Source organism: Clytia hemisphaerica, unplaced genomic scaffold, assembly GCF_902728285.1.
Source record: "Clytia hemisphaerica strain Z4C2 unplaced genomic scaffold, Clytia hemisphaerica genome assembly, whole genome shotgun sequence".
In the NCBI taxonomy this organism is placed as follows: Eukaryota; Metazoa; Cnidaria; class Hydrozoa; order Leptothecata; family Clytiidae; genus Clytia; species Clytia hemisphaerica.
In genome coordinates, this window is record NW_027103826.1 from 559813 (window position 1) to 584364 (window position 24552).

Genomic DNA, 24552 nt, shown 5'->3' on the forward strand with positions numbered 1-24552 from the left:
TAAGCCAAAAGTTTGGATACATCAAATATACCAATCAAAATTGTCACCTTAAGGCCAAAGATTTCTGCGTATCAAATATATCAATAATTGTCGCCTTAAAGCTAAAAATTTTGGCGTATCAAGTATATCAATTGTCGCCTTAGGGCCAAAAATGTAGGCTCATCGTACACTGTGTATATATCGATCTAAATTGTCACAAAGCCACTAATTTGGGCTCTTCCTCGTCATAATGATTCCAAAGCAAAGTCAAGCCAAAATTTACGAAAAATTGTGTTTAAAAGTGGTAAATTTGGGGGGAAATGAATGCCTCGTGTGCAAAAAATTATACAAGAAAAATTCGCTAGTGCGTGATAAAAATTTTGTTCGTGCGCGAAAATGAGTACGAGCGAAAATTCCTACCAAAAAGGTTATATGACGTCAACCGAAAATTCCAAATGTAACTTGGAATCAAACCACTGAGAAAAAAAGATTCGACCACTAATTTCGAAGGACGAAATGAAGAACTTTGGCTAAAAAGGGCAGATCTCTTTTGGTAAATCTAAGCACAATATCCCTACTCTTAGCTGCCTACTCTTAGGTTCCAAATAAACGGCCCCCCCCCCCGCTTGTTAATTTTTCGAAAATTTTCCAACCCCCCCCCGACCTTATTAGCACCCCCCCCCCCCGTTTATTATCTCTGACAATATTTTCAGCTGTCAAAGAGAAGGCCCCTTATTTTGCTCTAAATAGCCTGATTTTAGCCTATTTTTACCTTATTTTTGGGTTTCAGAAGTACAATTTCCAACCCCCCCGGCAATTAGGTCCCCCCCCCCGTTTATTAAAATCTAGAAAATTTTCCAACCCCCCCGTTTATTTGGAACCTAAGAGTAATACACGTAACCCGCCCCCCCTCCCCGCTAATTAATATATCGAAAACCCTCCCGTCTGTACACAGCCCGATATCTACGGGCTGAATTCATGGCCGTAGAGGGTCTGTTGTCATCGTCTTTTTTCATTTGAGATTTTTCAAACCGACCGCTGCAATGGAGTGTTAGTGAGAGAGGGCAGACGATGAGGTTCTTCGTACGGGACTTTTCTTATCAAACAGATAATGCGCACAGAATGTGCTACGAAGCGATAAAGTGAGAGTATCATTAATTTTATGTCCGATTTTTACCAATTTACCCTCTAAAAGAGTGCAATATCAATGTTTTCACCCTGATTTCGGATTTAAAAATCTGTAATCCGCTGAATTAAATTCCCGCCAAAATTAGCTTTTTCCCTGATCCGTCAAATTAAATTCTCTACGAAAAGACTTTTTCACACATTCGCCAAAATTTCTTCCCTTAAGGTAGGAAAAAGTAAGCGTTTCCCAAAAAAAGCGTGAGATATTAATTCACAAAACATCTCGACTAATTTTGCTGTTAATGATACATTGATCAAAAAACCGAGTTCAAAGACAGTTATACTTTTAAGACCACTAGACTTTTACAGAAAAAAAGAAAGAAATTCCATCAAACTTCTCATTAGCTTCATGATCAAACCCAGGAGAGGATTAAAAGACTTCAATGTTTACTTTAAACCACTTATTTCACCCAAGATGAATCGTACGAAATTATTATACCAGTACAAAAATGTTACAAATAATAGATTTAAAAAACTTTCATGTGGATAAAAAAGTTTACTCTTATAAAAAGTTTACTCTTAGGTGGCAAATAAACGGGGAGGAGGGGGGGGGGAGGATTGTACTTCTGAAAACCCAATAATAAGGTAAATATAGACTAAAATCAAGCTTTTGGAGCAAGATAAGGGAACTTCTTTTTGCCAACTGAAAATATTCTTAAAAATTAATCAACCGTTTATTTGGCACCTAAGAGTAAGTTCTCAAAACGCAGCAAATTTCAAAGTAGAGCAAAGAGGAAACTACGCACGTACTAAACGGAACGAGTTTTAATAGAAAAACCTTAAATAAAAAAAAAACTTCTAGAAAAAACTTTGGAGGTAGCATGCCAAAATGGAACAAAATTTAACGTTGGAGATAAGAATAAAATTAAAGCAGCTAACAAAGTTTACCAACCTTGGAGGTAGTATGTCCATAAGGGAACAAATTTTAACAAATGAACAAATAAAAGTAGCAGTAGCTAACAAAAAAAACAAAAAACAAACGACCAACAGTGTTAATGAATGCCCATTTTTTTCATCAATTTTATTTTCTTATCTTTACGATCTTTCCGGTAATTAGTCACACGTGTCTTTATCTGTTTCGCGGTAACGTGATGTCGTCCCATGAATGCAGCAACCTCCTTTTTACCTAAAATAATGAAATTCAACAAAACAATTGTCTACTGTCTTTTTTTTAGGCGATAACGGCGATTTCCGGAATTTTCGGCCGGAAAAAAATTTTCTTCAAAATTGGACTTGGCCATGTTTTGGGCATTGCTAACACGCTTCTTTCTTTGTTAAAATTGTGCATAAAATCAGAGAAAACTTATGATGAAATCTCGAGAAAATGGCAAAAAAAAAAAGTTTTTAAGGCATATTTCCGGGATTTTCCGCCGGAATTTTCTTTAAATCGGGCTCCGTCACATTTTAGGTATTGCCATTTTGTATCAGTGTGCAAAATTTGATGAAAAAAAATATAAAGTGCAGCTCGAGAAATTCAAGAAAAACTATTTTCCGGCGACGGCTGTTCCGGCGAGTTTTAAAAAGTTCCGGCTTCAAAAATCAGTTTTTAACAATTGAAATACGCTTGATGGTGGGCATTGCTATCGATAACGTTTTCGTGTCAAAAAAACAAAGAAATGGTAGGATAAAGTCCAATGAAATTCTGCAAAAAAAGGGATTTCCGGCATTTTCGGCTGGGAAATTTTTCTCAAAAATCGGACTCGGTCATGTTTTGGGCATTGCTAATACGCATCTTTGTGCAAAAAATCTGAAAGAAATAATGAGCCAGTCCCGAGAAAAGGTAAGAGACAAACGAACGGACGAACATGAGTTAATTTAAAGGACCTCCGAGGTAGGCCCAAAAAGTGAAGAAAACTCATCTTGGAATTAGAAGAATGCATGCGGATCGAAAAATTATCTTACCAGGAAATCCTCTGTCGTCGGCCAAGCATTTCGCAAAGGTTTTCTCAAAGTCGGATTTAGACTCTTCGGACCATCTGTGGTAAGTTCTCTGTTTCGGTATGTCTGAAATAAAAAATTGGACATATTAATTTAACCATGTGATGAGAATTAAATTTTAAAGATGTTTGGAAAAAGTGCTTCTAAATTGCATCCCGTGACGATAACAATGGAATACAACTTTTAAATTCCGTATTGAGTTGAGGAAAAATTTGACCAAAATTCAATAGAAAATAGCATGTAACAACTGCGCCAATCATCCTTTACAATAAGCTTATGAAAACTCTCTCGCCTTATATAATATTCTGGAAATCGAGACTATACTTTAAGGGAACTAATTTTGGGTGACTTTTTTGTATTTCTGCTTTTCACCAGGAATTGACCTAAAAACTTAAAATTTAGATGACCAAAGCTGAACCTTTAATGACCGATTCCTCTTCATCTTCATCTTCCTCTTCATCTTCATCTTCATCAGGGCGAAACTCCTCACCATCTGTTTCTGAAATTAATCGAACTACAAATGAAGTGATGTACCAAATAAGTAAGGTCAAGAGTGAAAAAAATTCAACACGCAAAAAAAGGTAAACGAGACTAGGGTTCAAGGTCCCACTTGCCTGAAGATATTAGATTCGTCACATTTACTTTTTGAACCCAAATATTCCGCAGACTAAGTGGGGACTGAGGTGCACAAGGGTTAAACAAAAGAGTAAAACAAATCACACACTCTTAGTTCGATATGATGTAGGCGGCACGCATCCCTTCTAACTTGATTGGATATAGGGGATGCGTATGGTCTAAATTTGTTCCAGCGAACTGCCTCGTGTGTGTTTTTTTGTTGCTATTGTGCATTATACTGCATTATAGCGTATTGATGACTCATTTCCTTTCAATAATGAATCAGAATTTAAAGATCAATAGAACAACTTATCCTTAGCCAAAGTACCCCCCCCCCCCCGATTTGGATTCTCTAAAACAGTAGAAATCACCGACAAGAACAATTTAAAAACAACAGGGTAACAAAATTATTTAGGGAACGCCCGTAGCCTACATAAAAGTTGACCTCAAAACGACTCCATTCTAAGTTTCTTTGTCCTGTTAAAAGCAAGTTTGATTTAGATCAACATAATCATAGATTAGCCTCTCAATGAATTTTAAGTAAGAATAACATACCTAAGTCAGATTCTTCAGATCCTGAAGAATAGAAAGATTTCAATTAATTTCAGGGTACTCATTTTCACGCGAACTAATTTTTGCGCTTCTAAGAGGGTCAACACCTAAAATCTAAAAGCAGGGTTTATCGTATTTTTCCCAATATTAATATTTTTTGTTCACCAGAAGGTACTGTCTCAAATGAACCGCTTTTTATTTTCACTGTTTTTTTAATTACTGATGACAACTTGGACCGAGTCCGTGTTCAGATATATGTTGTGATGTTTTTTAGAATCAGTGTGAGAAAACGTTTCCAACGGCATATCATATGACATGTTTTAGAGACAAAATTTTCACACTACCCATGGACTATATAAACCAATCCAACAGAAACTTTCCATTCATCACAACAAAGGTCAGGATCATGGTCTAAAATTTTTCCTATCCCGGAGATCTGGAGCACTTTCGTTTTCGATTTCATTAATTATCTGAGAATATTTGTTTCCAACTCAAACCCATACATATTATATACCAATCGATCAGAAATGTTCCGTTGACTAAAATAACCTCCAAGGTTCATATTTAGTTTGGCAAAACTTCAAAAAAATCGAAGATTGTCCCGAGAAGTTATGCTCAACTAGAGCCTTTCATCTTCACGTGACACCTGAACAGGAACAAAGGTCAAACCGCGTCCGTAAAGCTCTCCACACTTAAACAACACCCAGATCCTAGATTAAATCAGATAATTTTTGATATTTAGCCTACAAGCTCACTCTAAGACCCTGAGAAAAACCTCCAAATCTTTTTACCCGATTATTTTCCTTAGCTGAGATAAGGGACCAGGAATCTCATCACGAGTGTACTGTTTTAGCCTAATGGCAGGACTACTAATTTGGCTACTTGAAATAGATTTTTGGACATTTTTTGGGTGCTGATTCCGAAAATCACCAAGCCTGCTACCCCTAATGCACCAAGTAGGCCAGAATGCCCCAAAATAGACATATCTGTGTGGAGCTTGTACCGATGTTTGCTTTGACTATTTTTGGGTATTATATGAGTTTCTTTAATAGTCAAAAGGCTTACAAATAGGCCGCTGATGATGTCACAAGTTGCCTTAGATGAAGTTTGGGGTTTGGTACTGATTCGCACCGGAATGACTAAAAGAGTTTTTTGGTCCTTTTGATGATTTCTTTCCCTTCTGTTTCCAGGCTTGCCGTAATGAAAGTGAACACACTATTCACTGTCTAACGTCGAAAAATTTGTCACGCAAGTGCAGACAATGTTGAAATTGGAAAAGTTGCCGGGTGACAATGAAAAAAGTTGTCACCTAGCTGGTGAACCGGAAACAAAATATTTCTTAGGGTTGACCTACCCTTAGGGAAGAAATCTTTGAAAGAAATTTACTTTTAAGTTTTTTGGCAATTCGCGAAATTAAATTCCGCAAAACACAAATATTTTCAAGATTTGAAAAAACTCCCCAAAAATTGGTATTTTTAGGGCAAAATAGGCCATATTGTGAACAAAAAATTCTCTCAACTGAGAAATTAAATTCCCGTGAAACTTCCGAATTTTGAGCTGTGAACCACAAAATTAAATTCCGCGAAGATTTCTTCCCTGAAGGTATTTCAGGAAAAAATGACTGGGCCAAAAAATGGAGGTTTCTTCAGGGCCATTAAATTCATCTGATTATCTCTTTAAAGAAAAACAATCTCAAGGGTTTACCTGATTTTCGATTAATTCTTTCAGGATTCTTGCGTTCGACTTTTTGGACAGCCACTAAAATTGTTAAAACAGTTTGATTATCTAAAAATGCAAGTTATTCTGGCGCTTGTTTTTAAGAAGTTTATAACTCATCGGATTTTACAATTGCATGCCTTTGTTCGTTGATTAGGACTTACTCTCGGGTACTTAATAGCCGTCCCCCCCGCTAATTAATTTTTCGAAAATTTTCCACCCAGGACATTCTTATTCCAACCCCCCCGCTTATTAATTTTTGGGAAAATGTTTTTGAAAGTTCCCTTTTTTGTCCTAATTCAGCTGTATTAGCCTCCTTTTCAAAAATTTTCCACCCAGGACATTTTTATTCCAACCCCCCCGCTTATTAAGTTTTGAGATTTTTTCCAACCCCCCCGCTTATTCCAACCCCCCCGGCTATTAGGTACCCGAGAGTAGTTTTATCGGATATCCTGTGAAAACATTTAAATCACCATCGAGGGTTTCCTGCCTTCGGGATATTTAGACTGTGTAAGAAAAAAAATTTTAGTCTTCAATAGGGAAATTAATATGCTCTGAACGAATTCTAGTTTCAGTGATGCCAATAAAATTTATGTACAAAACAACAAACCCTACCTTTTACTCGTAGTTTCTTCTTCTTCTCAATTTTAATAACATTGCCTTGACTCCCTAACAAAACATAAGAGAACGATTTCAGTGAATTACTCAAAGAACTGATTTCAATCATTAGGTCTCTAATAACTATTGGATAACCGTTAGTCTCCAATTTAATTTGCTTGTTTTTGCACACCTCTTCAGAGCTCTGCATGGTGGCCACCCATATTTTGGGACCGATTTCAAGGGTTTCAAGGGTCATTTTGCATTAATTTTCAAGGGTTTTAAGGACTGTCAAGGAGCCTTTTGGCCAAATTTTCAAGGGGGGGGGGGTTTCACTTTTACGGTATGACGGTATTGGGCCTTTTTACCCACGGTAAATCGGTATTACGAGAAAAAAACGACGGGATTACGGTATTTCATTTTCTACCGGTATCGGTAAATTGCCTGTTTTTTTGTCGGTATTTCGATATTTTTATCAATAAAAAACGGTATTTCGGTATAAAACTATTTACCTTTTAGTTTCTTCATGAGTTTCATGCAGAAAAATTTTCAAAAAAGATAAGTCTCTTCCGCTATTTTAACCAGTAAAATTTTCTTGCTCGCTTCGCTCGCACAATCTAGGATGTCCTATTGAGTTATTGTCATGGTGAGGTTATTCAAAATAAGCAAAACTTTACCATAACTAAACAATTTTTGTTATTTTTCTGCGAGCGCATTTTTTTAATGACAACTTTTGTGATGCAAATACTGCATCCAGTAGTTCTAAAAGCATCTTGTGCAGCATCGAACGATTAAAAAATAATTCACATCATGATGCACATGATGCGTTTTCAGGCAATCTAGGCATTCTAAATTTTAAATTCTTTCTTGGGCGAAACTCTTGGAACGCCGCACCGGGTACGGCAGGTACGTCGCTCGCCGTACCATATTTTTGCCAACAAATGGTCAGTGTTAAATAAAATCAAAAATTGTATCACTAAACAAGGCATACTTGGCTAACAATAGCGTATTAAGGCCGTTTTTCAATAACAAAGGAGAGCGAAAATTCTCGAAAAATCTCGCGTTCTTTTTTATATTTCTTTTCTTTTCTCCGATAGGGGGGGGGGGTTAAACTTTAGAATTCGCGTCCTCTAGTTGCACCACAGCACCACCTCTATGAAGCCTGTGTTGAAGTCTACGGCTTCTCAGACCATGATTGGGCCAAACCTCGATTTTGAATTAATTCTCAATATAAAAGACATCTTATAGGTCTGCGAAGAAGAAATTATTGGGGGAAAGGCTTATTTTTGCATTTGCCTCCCGTAACAAGCAAGTAACTTTGGCGCGGCAGACCTAAAATATTGCTTTATGAAAGCTCAAATAGCTGTAAAAGAGGCCTTAAAAAGTGGACGATATCGAGAATAAGGTCACAAAACTAGCAAAAAACTTTATTGGCGAAAATGTTTGGTATAAGAATGGGACTAGCTGGAGTTTTTACAAGCTCTCGTTTGATTTGGTTGGTCGTTAACCTGTAATAAAACAATTTTGTTACTTTTTCTAAAGAACGCGTCATCTCTATTCCTTCAAATAACCAATTAGTGAAGTCTCTTGTAAAAACTCCAGCCCATCCCATAAGAATAGGTATCAATCTGTTTAAAAAAGACCATAAAAAGGTTAAATTTAGCCCAATAAGGTCACAATCGCTTAACCAAAGATGTAAAAGCAAAAATGGTTTTTTTCGTGCGTGAATACGTGAATTGGCAAAAATTTGTGCGTGAACACCTGAATTGAGGGTTGACTGGGGGGCCTCATAAAGTACAAAACTTGTTTGTACAATTTCTCATTTGTTACTACACAATAGATTTGATAACTGAAAATTCATTATTTTCGAGAAAAAAAACATAAATATAATATCGGTATCGGTATTAGGCTTCCTTCACCGACGGTATTACGGTATTTGACCCAAAGTCTTGTCGGTATGACGGTATTTAAGACCCCTGAAACCCCCCCCCCCTTTCAAGGGTTTCAAAGTCTTTTTCAAAGGCAAAATATATCTTTAAGGCTACAAAAGCTGTAGTACTGAAAAGTTGCATATAGAACTTCAAGCTTTCAAGAAATCACAGTAATCAAAATCTGAAAGTATGACTATGTGAATACAATGCAAAGGGCCAAAGAAAAATTTCAAAAATATTGGTCATGCACTTAAAAACCTTTTATTCATAGCATCATTCTAAAATATTTCAATAAATAAGCTTTTTTTGCATTGAATTGTTCACAAAATTTCAACCATGAATCTGAAAGTACAGTGGCGTGGTAGGTAAAATTTGTGTGGGGTTGTTGAGCAAAAATCTGGATATATTTGGTTTCGGCGCCCCTTCTAGCCCCTACAATACAAATTTTTACCCAAAACAAGACAAGATACTTGTTAGTGGATGCCATTTTGTTAATAATTCAGCGCCATTTCATGTTTCATTAAGCGCTGCATTGGCTGGGTTTATGAAATTTTTACAATTTTCCTTTTTGGAGCTCCCTTGAAGTAGCTTCGTTGGGGACCTGGGCACCCCTGACCCCTCCTACAACCACGCAACTGTCTACCTTAAGGAAACTTTTTTGGCGTGAACTAATTTTGGCGGGCAGCAAATATCCTAAAAAATTTTAATTTTGACGGGAACTTATTTTGACGAATAGTGAATTTTTTTTATTTTGGCGGGAACTAATTTTGCCGAATGACAGCGTAAATCTGTTCTATTTTGCCTTATTTTGAGCAATTTCAGGGTTTATTTAGGCAAGGAAACAAAAAATTAATTTTGGCGGGAACTTATTTTGGCGAGTGAGCAAAATATTTAATTTAAGCGGGAACTAGAGTGTAAATTTCATAGCTCAAGGGTCTTCAGAAAATCATCAAATTTTCAAGGGTTTCAAGGAAATTTTCAAGGGTAGGAAAAAAATCAAGAGTGTTTCAAGGGTTCTAAGGATTTCAAGGGTCGCTGGCCACCATTTCTGGTGTACAGAGGGAGAACAAAACCCCAATCGTTTGCTTTCCCACGTTATATTAAACATGAACTTTCTCTAAATGTTAGGATACCTGCTTTTTAATAATTATTATTCAATACCTGTCTGTAGTTCTCTTGTTTGTTTTGCTGCGGTTTGTTTTGCTGCAGTTTGTTTGAAGTTAGAGATTCCAGCCTAGGAGAAAGAAAACGCAATTAGTATTAAATATTGCTAAATTTCTCGTCCAACAAACCTCCAAGTAACTCCTAGTATCCTTTTTCATACTGAAACGGAGGGGGGAGGGTCTGATTTCTGTTTATAGATTCTTAAATAATAGAGCTGTTAGTCGCGTTTTACATTCAAACGATAATTTAATCTAGTTTTGAGGAATAGAACCATTATTTTCATTGATTATGTTAATTTTTTCAAGTTGCCGTAAAACATACACAAAATGGTAACTTATTGTTTTTGCTCACATAGGCAGGATTGATAACGTTTGTCATTTTGAGTCTGGGGGACTACTATATATGTACCAAATTTTATCTAAGAAAAAAAACTGTTGATAGATATCAATGTTTTCAAAGCCTGACAGAAGCCACCTTACTACATAATATACCTTGGGCCTGGTTTTTTCATGTCAAAAAAGTGCAGAAAACACTGAAAACACGAAAAAATAGTACAATTTTTAGGTTCTTTCATTTTTTTTTTTGTAAATACAAAGTCCTGAAAACACTGAAAGCACAGTACCTTTTGAGGAGATGTGTTTGTGGTGCTTTCGGTGTTTACTGCATTTCAAAACTTCATTTCCAAAAATCACCAGTCAAAAGTCTCATCCTGCAAACACTGTAATTTTCGAGGTTTTTTCATGACAGAAATTCCGTGTTTACAGTGTTTTGCTCTGACGTCATGATAAAGATGGCGTTCGCGCGGGAAATGGCGGCAAAAATACTCCAATACAAAGGGGTTACAGGCGTTAGTTGGCGTCCGCATGTCCTGCCTCGCTTAGCCGTAAGATTGGGTAGGTGAGGCCAAATTTCACTTCCAAGATTTCAGTGCTTTCAGGACTTTGAAAAAAGGTTTTTTCAGTGGACTGGCAGTGTTTGCAGTGTTTATAGTAAGTTCTGGACTTTGTTGACATGAAAAAACCAGGCCCTTTGAAGGAAGAAATTTTTTGGCAAAGGGCTGGAAGTTTATTCAGAGTAAAGCTTACTTGTATTTGGCGAAAAACTAAACCTTGGCGAGAGCTTAAAGGTTTTCTACAGGAATAAAAGGAGCTTATTTTAGGCAGTGTCTTCATGCCGAGTCAGATAAATCAAAGCTACTTTTTTACGCAACAATATCCTGCAAACAAGTGAAAGATCGAAAGTTGTTTCGAGATGTGACCTCACATTATATTGCTTTTGTAAACAAAAGAATAGCAAAGTTGATTTCGAGCAAATTTACAATCGAATGTTTTGATTATAAGGTAGAAAACGTTCTATTTATTATAAACATAAAAACGTTCGAAAGAGTATCAGTTAAAGTCTTTGTTAAAGGAATGTTTTTTATTCAATGTATTTTCATTTTTTCGAAACCTTTTCTAATCTTGTCGCACTTGTTTTTAAACATCAACATCATCAGACCTTTCAATGAACACAAAACCTTTAACTTTGCAGATTTTGGCTAAATTTCGCCTTGTTTTTATTTCCGATAAAATCTTTTCCTTAGACCTGTGGTAACAAAATATAGTAAAATTGTGTGAATCTAGTTTTGAAAATGAAGTTTCCACTCAGCGCAAAACCGCATAAGAATTCATCATTGCAAAACCCTAGAAAAAAAAAAGAAACAAGAGTTAGAACTACCTTGGTGTTCTCATAAATCTGCATCAGATGCTTGCCGGTACTGTGCAACTGCTGCGAGCCACCTGCAGCCTGGTAAATGCCTTCGTTAATCTCTTCAGAGTGTCCGAAATGCTTAAATATGAGATCTTTCTCTTTCTCCGACATCTCTAACCGTGCTAAAATTGAGGCCACTCTGTGACGATTACGTGTTGCATTAATTGCGCCTGTTAGTGACAGTCGTTGCAGGATGTTAACGATCGACTGCCATCCATCTGCATGTCCCTTTCCGCTCTGTGTACTTGGAAAGAGGTACAGATTTGTTTCCAAGACGCAAGCGGCTTTGCGGACTTCTGGATCAGCCATATATTTGATGGCTGGCAATGTTTCAGCTGGGAAGATCACTGGGACCAGGTGGTCTTTCCCCTTCCCAGTTTGGTAAGTGACCAACATGGTTGTTTCGTCGAACTCTTCAGGCAAATCTTCCCGGTCGACCCATTCGCCCCTCGATGGTTCCCCACCTAAAGATTGAGAAGTGTTTGCAGGTATGTAAATAGAGGAAATTATGTTTAACTGCGTGGGTTGTAAAGTTACCACAAGTGTATTCATTTAGGTGTGTTCTTGATTTAACAGTCGGCTAAAAGGCTACTTTGGACATGCTTATTTAGGAAATGTGAATTTAAATTTTCAATCTAATTTCATTCAGATTTGGATCAATCAGTTTTATTTTTTGCTAAAATTCCTTCCTTTATGGCAGTTAAAAAAATTGGATATCAATTTCTTGTTAACTATTTAAAAAAATAGACAAACCTCGACGAGCATTGAACATGATAAGGCATGTCACAGTTGCAGCACGGATGTTAGTATATTTGTCGTCAATGTTTTTTGGAAAAGCCATTGGATCGGTTTTGGCCATTATTGATGAGCATTCGTTAAGAAGTAATGTGACGTCTTCTTCTTTAGGCAGGTTCACTGGCTTCCTTAATACTTTGTTGCGTTTGTTTGCAATGTCATAATAGGCATCTCCAAACAGATCATTTTCAAAGCCTGTCAGAACTTTCAAAAACATGACAACATACTCCGATCTTTTGTCTTCATTTTTCATTAGAAAGTTACCAATCAAATATTGACCAGTTTTCTTGATCATATTAAGAATAGATATCTTAAGGCCACTTTTCTGGGCATCCACAACTTCTGTTTGGCCAGTAGTTTCATCTTCCTTCAGTGCCAATCTGTCAGCCGCTTCAGCCAATATAGATAGTCCCTCACGCCGATACATGTCAGATGCATTGTTTGCCATGTCGTTAATGACAACAGCTGATTGGCCGTCATATATTTCTTTGAAAGTTAGGTAAACACGTGCCATTAATCTTATTCGGGATCTAACTGTTCTTGAATTTGCCAACAACTTGTCTTTCTTTCGCTTTATGGCAGTGTAAGATTGTTCTCCGACCATGAGAATAATCTTGTCTGTTTTGATATAATTTCCTACAGCATCAAGGTGCAGAGTATTTAGTAGATCTTTGAATCCACTATTCAGTTCACTGATGGAATTAACAACAGTGTCATTGATTGATACGACTGGAACAACAGGGGTGTTTGAATTTGGACATTGATGTCTTGATTTGAATGATTTAGCAATAAAACCTTGCAGCCTGCACACATAACCATTTCGGACTGATTGTTGCTTGTTCTTGCTCGCTGGAACGATTCCACCCCATTTCCATTATCTAACATCTTCATGTTATAGGCTCTGACACCATCTCTTCTTAGTTGGTCAATTGCTTTGTCTTGCTCGCGTTCATATAAAGAAAGCAATGGAACCACTGAAGGTTCATTTTTGTGTGTGGTCAGTATATGTCGCTTCAATCTGGATTGAGGTTTCAAGTTTTTACAAAAGATACATGGTCTTTTAGATTTCTTTCGTGAAGCTGGCTTGTTTTCTTTCTTTCCTTTTAATTTTGTAGATAGACTTTGATTTTTTTCTGAAGAAACTGGGCATTTTTCGGTGGAAACGTGCTTCTTAAGTGAGAGATTTGACAATTCAGTCTCAGATGTTGACTGCATTACATCCAACGAAGCAAGAAAGGGTAAAGGAGGTATTGGTTGGAACTCGTCATCTGTATCAATAATACTTAGATCATTCGATATTTGAATACCAGAATCGTTTAGCGGGGTCTGCATTGGCTCCAAATTTACCTTAAAATGAAAATGATTGGGATTTTACTGAACCTTTACTATAGTATCAAGTCAATAGAAGTACTTACAAACACATAGTGTCCCCCCCCCCCTTATAAAGGGGGAATTATTATTTTGCCCAATTTTTGAAAGTATGGGGGAAAATGAAAAATTTGAAATTTGATGGGGGGATTAAAGAGGGGGAAAACCATAAATTTTGATTGGGGAACTTCATTGATCTCAAGGTAATCTCGTAGAAGACTTGTTAAGCAATGAAATCAGCAAATCTAACTTGAACCAAACCAATATTTCAATAAAATGTCACTGTCAAGCATTTTCAAGGCTATATTTTCAAGCTTTCCAAAAGTTTAAAACAAAATGAAATGTTAGGAAAGTCCAATGAAAATCTGCAAAAATGGCAATTTCCAGCATTTTCGGCCGAAATTCTATTTTTTCAAAAAATCAGGCTTCGTCACATTTTAGATATTGCTATTTTGAGTCAATGTCCAAAATTTTATGAGAAAATATAAAGTACAGCTCTGAAAGATTCAAGAAAACCTGTTGTTCGGGCGATAAAATGCTGTTCTGACAATTTTTTGAAAGCTCTGGCTTCAAAAATCAGTTTTTTGACAATTGAAACATGCTTGATGGTTTTGTGAAGAATATAGAAAAAATGAAATCTGCTTTAAGGACTCGGATTTTCCCTGTAGGCTATTGCCGATAAAAATAATTTGTCAGTGGAAATTAAACTACATCACCATGGGGTTTAAAAAAATATCTGTTACCCTATTTAGATGTTGGTCAAAAATCCATAATGGCAGAATTAGGGGTTTCCCCTATTTTATTTGACCCCTCGATAAAAAAGGCTCAAAAACTTGACAATCATCCTATCAGAAATTTCATATACCTTAAGGGAACTTTTTTTGGCGGGAACTAATTTTGGCAGGCAGCAAATATCCTAAAAAAATTTAATTTTGGCGGGAACTAATTTTGGCGAATGACAGCGTCAATCTGTTCTATTTTGCCTTATTTTGATGAATTTCAGGGGTTATTTAGGCAAGGAAACAAAAAATTTAATTTTGGCGGGAACTTGTTATGGTGAGTGAGCAAAAAATTTAATTTTGGCGAATTTCGTCTAAAATCGCCAAATCCGCCAAAATAAGTTCCTTTAAGGTAGATTAAGAAAAAGGTCCGAAACATGGTGTGAAAATTGTCTACCTAGAAATATGGAGGATTGTCACTTTTCGTTGTCTTCGGAATTTCAGTTTTCCTAGCAACTTTGAGTGACTAACTTTTTTGCTTTGTTAGATAGTGATTGTCAAGATCATAATTTATTTTCAGACTATGATTCTGACTTTTTCTTAAGTAGCATAAAATTTCTGATCGTTTGATTTATAATAGTATGCAAGGCTTTATTTTCAAAAAAAGTTTTTTAGACTTCCTAAGAACCAAAACAGAAAAATGTTTCTGCCATTATGGATTAGACATTTTTGCAGAAAACAAATTACCTTTTTTGTTTATTTAGAAGGTAGACAACAGTTCCAGAAACTTAAGTGAATCAATTAAAGCAAATAAAGAAAGTTTCAATAACAAAGTTGCTAGGAAAACTGACACGTTGAAACTGGTTGAAAAGAATTAAAAGTGAATTTCTACGTATCTTGGGATAAGAAAATTTTCAGGCCATGGTTCTGACCTTTTTCTGAAAAAGTTTGTAATTTCTGATCAATAGATGAATTTAGAGTAGAATATATTTATTTCTAACACTAAATTTTTTTTCCTACAATGGTTTGAAGAAATTGGTAAAACCTGAAAAATTCAACATTATGGTTTGTCGACCAATTAATATAATTAATATAATATAGTAGTTTTCTGAGAAAAATGAGTATGTTACCTGTTCGTTGCATCGATTCTGATTGATTTGATCGGATTCTGAGAGATTTGATCTGGATTCTGAGTGATTTGATCTGGATTCTGATTGATTTGATCTGGATTCTGAGAGATTTGATCTGGATTCTGAGAGATTTGATCTGGATTCTGAGTGATTTGATCTGGATTCTGAGAGATTTGGTCTGGATTCTGAGAGATTTGATCTGGATTCTGAGTGATTTGATCTGGATTCTGAGTGATTTGATCTGGATTCTGAGAGATTTGATCTGGATGCTGAGTGATTAGATCTGGATTCTGAGAGATTTGATCTGGATTCTGAGAGATTTGATCTGGATTCTGAGTGATTTGATCTGGATTCTGAGAGATTTGATCTGGATTCTGAGTGATTTGATCTGGATTCTGATTGATTTGATCTGGATTCTGAGAGATTTGATCTGGATTCTGAGTGATTTGATCTGGATTCTGATTGATTTGATCTGGATTCTGATTGATTTGATCTGGATTCTGAGAGATTTGATCTGGATTCTGAGTGATTTGATCTGGATTCTGATTGCCTTGAGCTACATTCCAAGTTCTTTGGTCAGTATTAAGAGTCCTTTGATTCAGATTCTGAGTGCTTTGATTAGGAGTCTGACTGCTTTCATTTGGTTTCAGAGTGTTTTCATTCAACATTAACTTTGTTTGGATCTGAAATTTTGAAAGAAGGTTTCCAATTAAAAGTTGTTTTAAACACAACACTTGTAAGCATGTACTATTTCTCATCTTTTTCCACTATCACCACTTTATTTCACCAACAAAGACAAACAGAGGTTGATCTTGTTTTAATCTTTCACAAAAATACTCTAATTGCCTGTGCATAGACTTTTTGAAGTTTTCAGTAGGGGTATTGGTTTTGGACAGTTTGAGTTCAGAATTATTTTAGCCTCTTTAGGATACACGATGGTCTTTTGACTGTCTGGAGAAAATCAATTCTGTATATCTTAACCTTTTGATTTAACAAAAATGATTGGTGTATTTCTATAGTTTAGAAGTTTAAAATCTTCTCTTTCCATTGAGTTAGTCTTCATTGAAATCGGTCTGTTAGATTTGGCATGTTAACTGTTTGAATGCAAACTTACTTTAAGATTTCCAAAAATTTCTTTTCTAGAAAAATTGAGGTATCCCTATGTCGCTTTGATGTTTGCTCAAAAATAAATCTTTTTATGGAATGAAAAATCTTCCTTTTATTTAAAATTAAAGAGGGAGACAAAATCAATAGATTTTAACCTTAATTCTTTTGCAGAATAGGACAAAGGAAGATAGTAGGAACTTACGAATGTGAATATTTTATCAATTTTTGTGACAGTATAGACATTATAAATACTTTTACATTTAACAATATACGTGACCACGCAAGCAGTTTGGAGACAAAAATTTGTTGTAATTGATAAATTGTTGGACTGAACAGGAGTGTTGCAGGCAAAATGCCAATCGATTTGTTAGTATCATTCAGAAAAAAATTATGTACTTAAAATCCCTTAATTGGAAAGAGCATAAAATTTTACATCCCAATCAGTCCCAATAAGTTAAAAATGATTTAATAAATACCATCGTGTATTTTCCCTTTGTAGAAATTCGAAAATTGGTTTACGATTTCAATTTCCTCTATTTCCAATGATTGTCATCATTTTAACGAATCTGTACATTAGAGATCTTAGAATACATACCATTTCATCTAAACCAATCAATCCATCAGCATCGTCACCATAATCAGAGTTATCACTAATCTCCATCTGTTACAGAGAAGTTTAAAACTATTAGAACCTCATTGTGTTATGTCAAAGTTGGTGTCAGTCAATCAAAGACTGGTCTCTGAAATAAGAATTAATTTAGACCTTCTTTGGTGTTAAAATTCAGAATGAAAAAAACTGTTAAAATTGACACTCCCATGAAATATAGTTTCCACAAAAATATGTTTCAATAAGGTATATACCAGTTCTCCTTTGAAGTCAAGTTCTTGATAACAACGCTTGGTCTTTTTCTCCTTCTGAAAATTTAGAATTTGTATTGCAGATCTGTATAAATATTTTAATAGGTGTATTCCTAAATTCGCGAAATAAAAAACCTTCAAATTTTCAAATTCAATCAGTCTGTTGCGATCTTTTGTCAAACAAAGATGGCAAAGCAGATTTGTTTATGTATATTTTCTACTAAATGTTGTCTCACCAGACCTTGATTTAGAGCAATGGAAGATCTGCTATGAGATTACTGGGTCCCTAAATTACTAATATGTATCAAAGTATCAAACAGGAGCTATTGTGGACCAATATCACAATCAGACATTTGAAACTTTTCTGATTCTTTGTGTACTTTTGGTCATTTTAGCCACTTTGTTGAAAGAAGTTTATGTTATAACAACCTATCAAAAGTGGCTATGAATTTTAGAACAAAAACATGCAAAGGATGTGGTATTTAATAATTTTAGTCTCATAGAAAAAGCACAATCGTTAAAGGGGTGATAAGTAAAATACATACACAAAAGTGAACTCCAGAATTGTATTCAAACACAACAGATTCAGCATCACTCAAGTCATCTTCAGGAATGCTCTCCATGATGTCAACCTCTATTCTGAAATTGAGAAATAATAATCATCTACAGAGCATTCTCCAGTATCTCAAATGGTATGGGTGACTGGAATGGTTTTTGATAAAAAGCTGGTAACAGAAGGACAAACGGACAGACGAGCGGACAAGGGTTAGTTTATAGGACTACCTTAGGGTAGGTCTAAAAATAAAAGCAACCATGTATCCTTGTTAAGTAAAAACAATTTAGCCTACGTTATGTTTGTTAAAACATCTCACCTTTCTGATGTAAGAGAGCTCGTTAATGGAGCCAAGCATTTGTTCTAAAATGGAACAATAAAAAATAAAGAATATAGATGTGTGATTACACAGACTGAAAAGTTCAATATTGACTTTTAAAACTATCTATTATTCAAAAGTTTTAATCTGTAACTATACCATTCTGCAATATCTAAATGTTAAAATTTTCTAATGATCTGCAGAGGTCCGAGTCTAAAACAGTCTAAATAAATTGATTGACTTAAAGGAAACTAAAACTGACTACTTCTCTTACCATTTTTCTCCATACCATGTTTTCTTCGGAATCATAATAGTCATACCTGTTAAAACAATCAACCGATAACTATTCAAAATTCATATCTATAAACTGGCAAATTTGCGCAACACCCAGCAACACCACATTAAGCTAAACTTTACCAATTTTCTGTAACTTAGAGGCCTATCATGTAGTAGTTGAGCCATTGGTTTCCAGGCCTTGTGAATAAAAAATTGGTTTCCCAGCCTTGTGAGTAAAGACTTCAAGGAATATAATAAAAAGCCACAAATGTGTCTTGCCACGCGATTTAGATAACATTCATGTTCGGCTAGGTTCGGCCTTTTTGTTCTTCGTCCAACTCGCCCAAGAACAACCAAGAATGACTTAGATCGTCCAAGATTGGACTGGGTCGGTTAAGTTTGGCCTTACTTTTTTATAATCCATTTTATGAAAGATCGAGTCCAAACCAGGCTGATCTACGAAGCCGAAAAATATCAAAACAACATTTGGGCGCCAAGTCAGAAAAAGAAGACATTCCATTGCGAATCATTGCAAAATCGAATTTTTCTGTTTTTTCAATAGTTATAAACTTGAAAGAAAATGTTGTTGTGTTTTTTTTTTCATAACAAAGTTTTTTACTTTATTTTGTCCAGTCGAGTGGTAAAACTGGATGACTAACAACAGTTGTAGTAACAGTTGTAATTATTCCTCGTGTTGTTTGTCTTAGTTTTCAGGTTTTCTTTTAGCAATTTTGTTTAACGAAACAAAATATTTTCTTTTGGTGGTGGAAATTATTAAAGATTGTTTGGAAGAAAGAAATGAATCGATGATTCATAATCAGGTAGGACAGATTCAGACAACCGGATGTAAGCATTTTTCTTTTTGAAACTAAGTGGATAACTCTACGCTTATAACACCCTCTTGCCTGAAACCTCTAAATTTCCATTCATAGTTTATGATTTTGAAAGGATTATTTTTTTGTGAGGAAAGGTTTGTTTCTTTTTTGAACAAACCATAGGCTGATCCTAAAAAGATAAATGTTTCCCGTCCACCAGCCAACTTACCGGATTTCCGTTCCTTGCTCAATATCTTGGGATGCGACAAGATAAAGACGAACTTTTTGATCCACTATCTGTCTTTTCATTATTGCATTGGCTAGGAACTTTGGTGAATCGTTGATATATTTTCCGTAGCCTTCCATCAATGTTGCATCCAAACTGAAGAGAGAAATTGTTGAACTCAAACTAATATCACTAGTCTCATTCAAATTAAAATCAAATCAAATCTGAATCTAAATCTAAATTTTTTTCTTAGACCAGACCAAATTGACTAGTTGTTTTTGACCTTAGAATAAAAAAAAATTAAGCTCATTTGGCAGCACCTATTTAACTGACTACCTTATTAAGGTAAGTTTTTAACAACACTTACCTTATGGTATTTATTTTTGCGTGTTAGAAATTTTCGATTTCGAAATTTCAAAATGACTGATTTAGCTATTCAAGCTAAATCAGTCATTTTCTTGCTTTATTCCCACTTTTTGAAAATGCCTTTCGCAAAATTTAATACACGCAAAAGTTTCCAGAAACTGGCAATCGTGAAATTTAATACACGCAAAACACATTTCCTCAAAAAAATTTGTTTGTAACATGCGAAAATAAATACCATTAAAGGTAAGACCAAAAGGGTACAAAACTAGCTTTTTTAAATTGCTAATATGAAAGTAAGACACCTGTATCATTATCTTACCATCGTAATTTCCCATCGATGTCTGAAACACCATCATAAATAAAACATCCATGTCCATCTCTTTCATAATTTATCCGTCTTTCATCAGCTTCTTCGATAGAAACCAGTTCACCTGTCAATATAACAAAACGTAAATAATCGCACAATGTTTTCGAACCTTTTGTTAATTGTTTTAAACGTTCATTGCAATGCCAAGACCAAAAAAGTTACAATGCTTTAGCTTCACTTCGTAGTAAAAAGATTGGAAAGTACAGCCTGTGTTTAAAATGTAGACACTATAATACAGTGACTGGAAAAGTATATTGCTAATGTAGACACTTAAATACAGTACTGTAGTCACATAAATACAGTGACTGGAAAAGCGTATTGCTGAATCAGAGTACATGTTACATACACATACGATAAGATTGACTTTAAGAGCCTTTAATCTTCAAATTCTTCAAGGTGTGATACCTTGATGTCTCAGATTTTGCTAAAATTTTGACCAAATGACCCTTTTAGTTAGAAAAGACAATCCTGAAAAAATCAGCTTCATAGCTTAAGTGGTTTTTGAGATGACTCCTTGATTTTGGAATACGGAACAAAATTTCATACCAAAAAAATACAATTTCTGTGGGGAAGAAAATTTGGAAGTGAAAAGAAATTGATTGGAGACAAATGAAGGTCTGTTTCTTTCCAATACATCAGAACTTTTTGCTGGGAATCGGAAAAATAAAAAGTGGGTTACCAAAAATTTCTTGAAAATTTGCTAGCACACTCTTAAGGGGGCCCAAAAATTGAAGAATCGAAGCGAAATGCATATTTACAGCAAAATTGAAGGTCTACAACAAACTTTTAGTGCTCCATTTCTTAGGGTTGTCTAATGGGTGGAATATTTCACTAAAATCTGAATTTTGGAATTTCTACCTAATTGCATGGTTCAGAAAATGACAGAAAAATGCAGCTAAGTTGGGTTTGTGTCTTTTCTTACCAAAAGGGTCATTTGGTCAAAATTTCATCAAAATCTGAGGGGGGGGGTACAGAGGCAGGGTACTAACCCATAGGGTACTAACTTGATTTTTTACTAAAATTTTGTTAAATTTTACAGATTAGACCAAGAGAGGGGTACTCTTGTTAATTTTTCAGACTGAAAATTGACAGATAATTCAAGCAAACTATCAATGATGGAGTCAGAAGCTTTTGTCCTTTGATTTTCATCACACACTTCTTGACCATTTTGGAAGTTTTGTCTTCAAAAAAATCAAAAAATTTGTCAAAAGAGTAAAAAAAATTTGTCGATTAAAAAAATTTCAAATCAAAAGAATTAATAATTGAAAAGTCAAAATATTACAACAAATTACTTTTTTTATTGAAAAACAGCAAAATTCTGTGAAAAAGTACCCAAAAAATAGTATCCTGTACTTGCTTGCAGTACCCTGTGTCTGTACCCCCCTGGACATTAAGGTATCCTGAAGTAGACTCTAAGAAAAAATGGCTCTTAATACAGAAAAAAACTAGATTTTAGAAGCAAAGCTATTTTTAGTTAAATAATCTATGACAGACCTAATCTATGACAGACCTTGTGCAACAAATCCGAAAATTATCTAAGAAACAAACATAAATATTTGAACAACTGACTGACTTGATTGCTTTAGCTAAAAACTGAAGATATACCTTTATATTCTAGGATGATATCTTGTTTCCCTATTGGAAACTTAAAAAAGGAAACAGGAGTACAGCACCATTAAGATAAATTTAAGATGAGAACAATAGAACGTTTTTGTATAAAATGACAATTGAGAAGGTGTGGAAGTTACATTATTCTATTGCTAAAAAAAGGAAATGCAGTTGCTCATAATACATACGTTTTTGGAATAAGAAATGTCTCAGGAACACTCATCAGAGACAGGAGAATCAGTAGGAAGTAATTTTAATGATTGTAATTAAATTTTTGAATTTCTACACAGCTTTTTCTTTATAAGTTTTTGACTATATGGATCAAAATTTCTGATTTTAACTGCCGAAATTGCTAACCGGACTGGCTCAACTTCAATTTATTCAAATAAATTATTCAAAGGCCCAATTGTAAATTTTAGCAAAAGATCTTGATATTGGACCTCAGAAATTAAAATTATCAACAAAAAAATGAAAAACACCCACAAAATTTCAGTCAAATCGGACTATTTTTATTTAAGTCTACAGGCTGCCCCCAAAGTTTTCAGCTAGGTTTTAGTGCTAAAACTCATCCCCAAGTCCCCAAAATGAAAATTTTGAAAAAATGAAAAAACAACCCCAGGTATTCACCCAAATAAAAAGTGTGCAAAATCTCAGGCACCTGAGAGCAATGACTTAAAGCAAACTTACCAACATAATCATTGATAAAGAGTTTCTCAAAACATTCATCTTCCTTTCGATTGAGCAGAAAACGCAACTGTGTATTCTTTCTTGTTCCTGTGAAAACCAAAGAAAGAGTAAAACATTTCTTTTTCTCCAATTTTGCTTCAATGTCAAGTTTGCAACCAACAGTATATGAAAAATATTGTTCTATAATTTAAATATGGAATAGAACCCTTAAACTTTGTACTAAAAGATGAAACTATAAAAAATGAAACAGATAAAAAAATTCACTCCATTAAGAATTAGTGAATAAGGTGGTCTCTGTATGTCCTTGCGGACACGGCCACCATTGTTTTTTCAGGAAAAAGAAAAAACAAAATAAAGAAACAACAAACAACTGGTTCCATTGTGATGTGATGCTTTAACTGGCTCGGGACGAGGTGCTGACCGGACACGCCCTTAAACCTACGGTCGAACAATTCGTACCAAATAAAAAGATTTGAACCCCAAATGAATCAGTTTCACCACTGGAAAATTGGAACAATCAATGTTCGAACTGCTTCGGATGACCAAAAACTTGAAAAATGTATTGAGGAAATCCACAATGCAGGACTCAGCATATGTGCACTGCAAGAAACAAGGAGACTTGGAAAAGGCTCGGGTATTATTTCAAGTACAATCGAAAATATAACTAACGATTACGAAATTCATTGGAGCGGTCATTTGCACAAACGAACTCACGGTGTAAGCATCGCAATCAAAGTTGACCCCAATATAGAAATTATCGAAGTTACCCCCATTAACGCAAGATTAATCATTCTTGATGTAAATGTATATGGTTGTTATTTGAAAGTTATAGGATGTTATGCTCCCACAGAAGAGGACAGTGAATCAGCTAAAACAAGCTTTTACAACCTCTTACAAAAACATGTTAGAGCCACCCAAGAGAATCAAAAAGTTATCTGCCTTGGGGACTTCAACGCCACCTCGTCTGCGTTTTGGTACAACTCTTCACTCCGAGAAAATTCAGTCATCCCCGATCTGGTAGTAAATAATAATGGTGAACGTTTCCACGAATTTTTCAACACGTGCCATCTATCTGTCTTAAATACATGGTATAATTACAAACGCTGTCGTCGTGTCACATGGTACTCACCTGATGGTGTCACTCAAAAAGTGTACGATTTCGTTCTTATCGATAGCTGGTTACGTCAGTACGCGAAAAACTGCCGGGTTTACCGAAGTTTTGATTTTGATAGCGATCATCGTCTTGTAATCGCAACCCTTGACACACCATGTACCAAACAGGCCAGATATAGGATCAGGAAACGAAAGTCTGGTTGCACTAAATTCGACATGAACTCTTTTTAAAAAAATGGAAACGTAAAAGATAACTTTATTGAAACTACTACCGCAAACATGAATTCGAAACCTACAATTAACGAAAATAATGAATTTATTAATAATCATCTAGTCGAATCCATTGCATCTGCTGCTGAACAAACAATACCCAAGATCCTCAACAATTTACAATCCAAACTCTGGCACAATGACCAAAAACTCTCTGGACTATATGAACAAAAATCCACACTGTTTACGAGAAACGCCGATCCCAAAGAATTAATAAAGTCCGTAAGAAAATACGATTGGAGCAGATAACCTAAAAAATGAACACTTTAGAGCAGAAGCTGAAAGAATAGAATCAATTGCGTAGAGAGAGAACTTCAAAAATTATTTCAACGTGCCAAGCAACAGGATACAACGCTTAAATCGATTCCCAATTCGTGCCCTAAAGAAAAATTGAAAAACCACTTCAAAACGCACTTTAATCCTCCAGACCCATCCATCTCGAGAACCCCTGAGGAGTTCACCACCAACATACCAGTGTTTGTAGAACAACTTCAACAGATATCACGTACTGTTATGATTAATGATGAACCCCCAACCCTAAATAAAATT

The 24552-nt window shown here is 35.2% G+C and overlaps 2 protein-coding genes and 1 long non-coding RNA gene across 3 annotated transcripts; 1 reads left to right on the top strand and 2 right to left on the bottom strand.

The window, feature by feature from the left end:
- Nucleotides 1-2079: 2079 nt before the first annotated feature.
- Nucleotides 2080-17206, bottom strand: LOC136806769 (uncharacterized). Its single transcript, XM_067063353.1, is given in 13 exon segments — nucleotides 2080-2290; nucleotides 3067-3168; nucleotides 3521-3616; nucleotides 4273-4293; nucleotides 5974-6027; nucleotides 6601-6654; nucleotides 9675-9747; nucleotides 11394-11890; nucleotides 12180-13016; nucleotides 13019-13568; nucleotides 15241-15265; nucleotides 15439-16121; nucleotides 17141-17206. Coding segments are annotated over 13 exon segments (3192 nt in total). The 3' UTR covers nucleotides 2080-2156.
- A 1356-nt stretch (nucleotides 17207-18562) lies between these two features.
- LOC136806759 (uncharacterized) lies at nucleotides 18563-20379 on the bottom strand. Its single transcript, XR_010846605.1, has 3 exons — nucleotides 20278-20379; nucleotides 19596-19748; nucleotides 18563-18595 (listed from the first exon to the last, which is right to left on the bottom strand). It is a non-coding gene; the product is annotated as an uncharacterized lncRNA (long non-coding RNA).
- Nucleotides 20380-23103: 2724 nt separating this feature from the next.
- On the top strand, nucleotides 23104-23964 carry LOC136806770 (craniofacial development protein 2-like). Its single transcript, XM_067063354.1, has one exon. The coding sequence runs from the start codon at nucleotides 23104-23106 to the stop codon at nucleotides 23962-23964; it is 861 nt and encodes a 286-aa protein (XP_066919455.1).
- The last annotated feature ends 588 nt before the right edge of the window (nucleotides 23965-24552 follow it).

Coding starts and splice junctions, on each gene's coding strand:
- LOC136806770 (XM_067063354.1), top strand. CDS start 23,104: ATGAATCAGTTTCACCACTGGAAAATTGGAACAATCAATGTTCGAACT.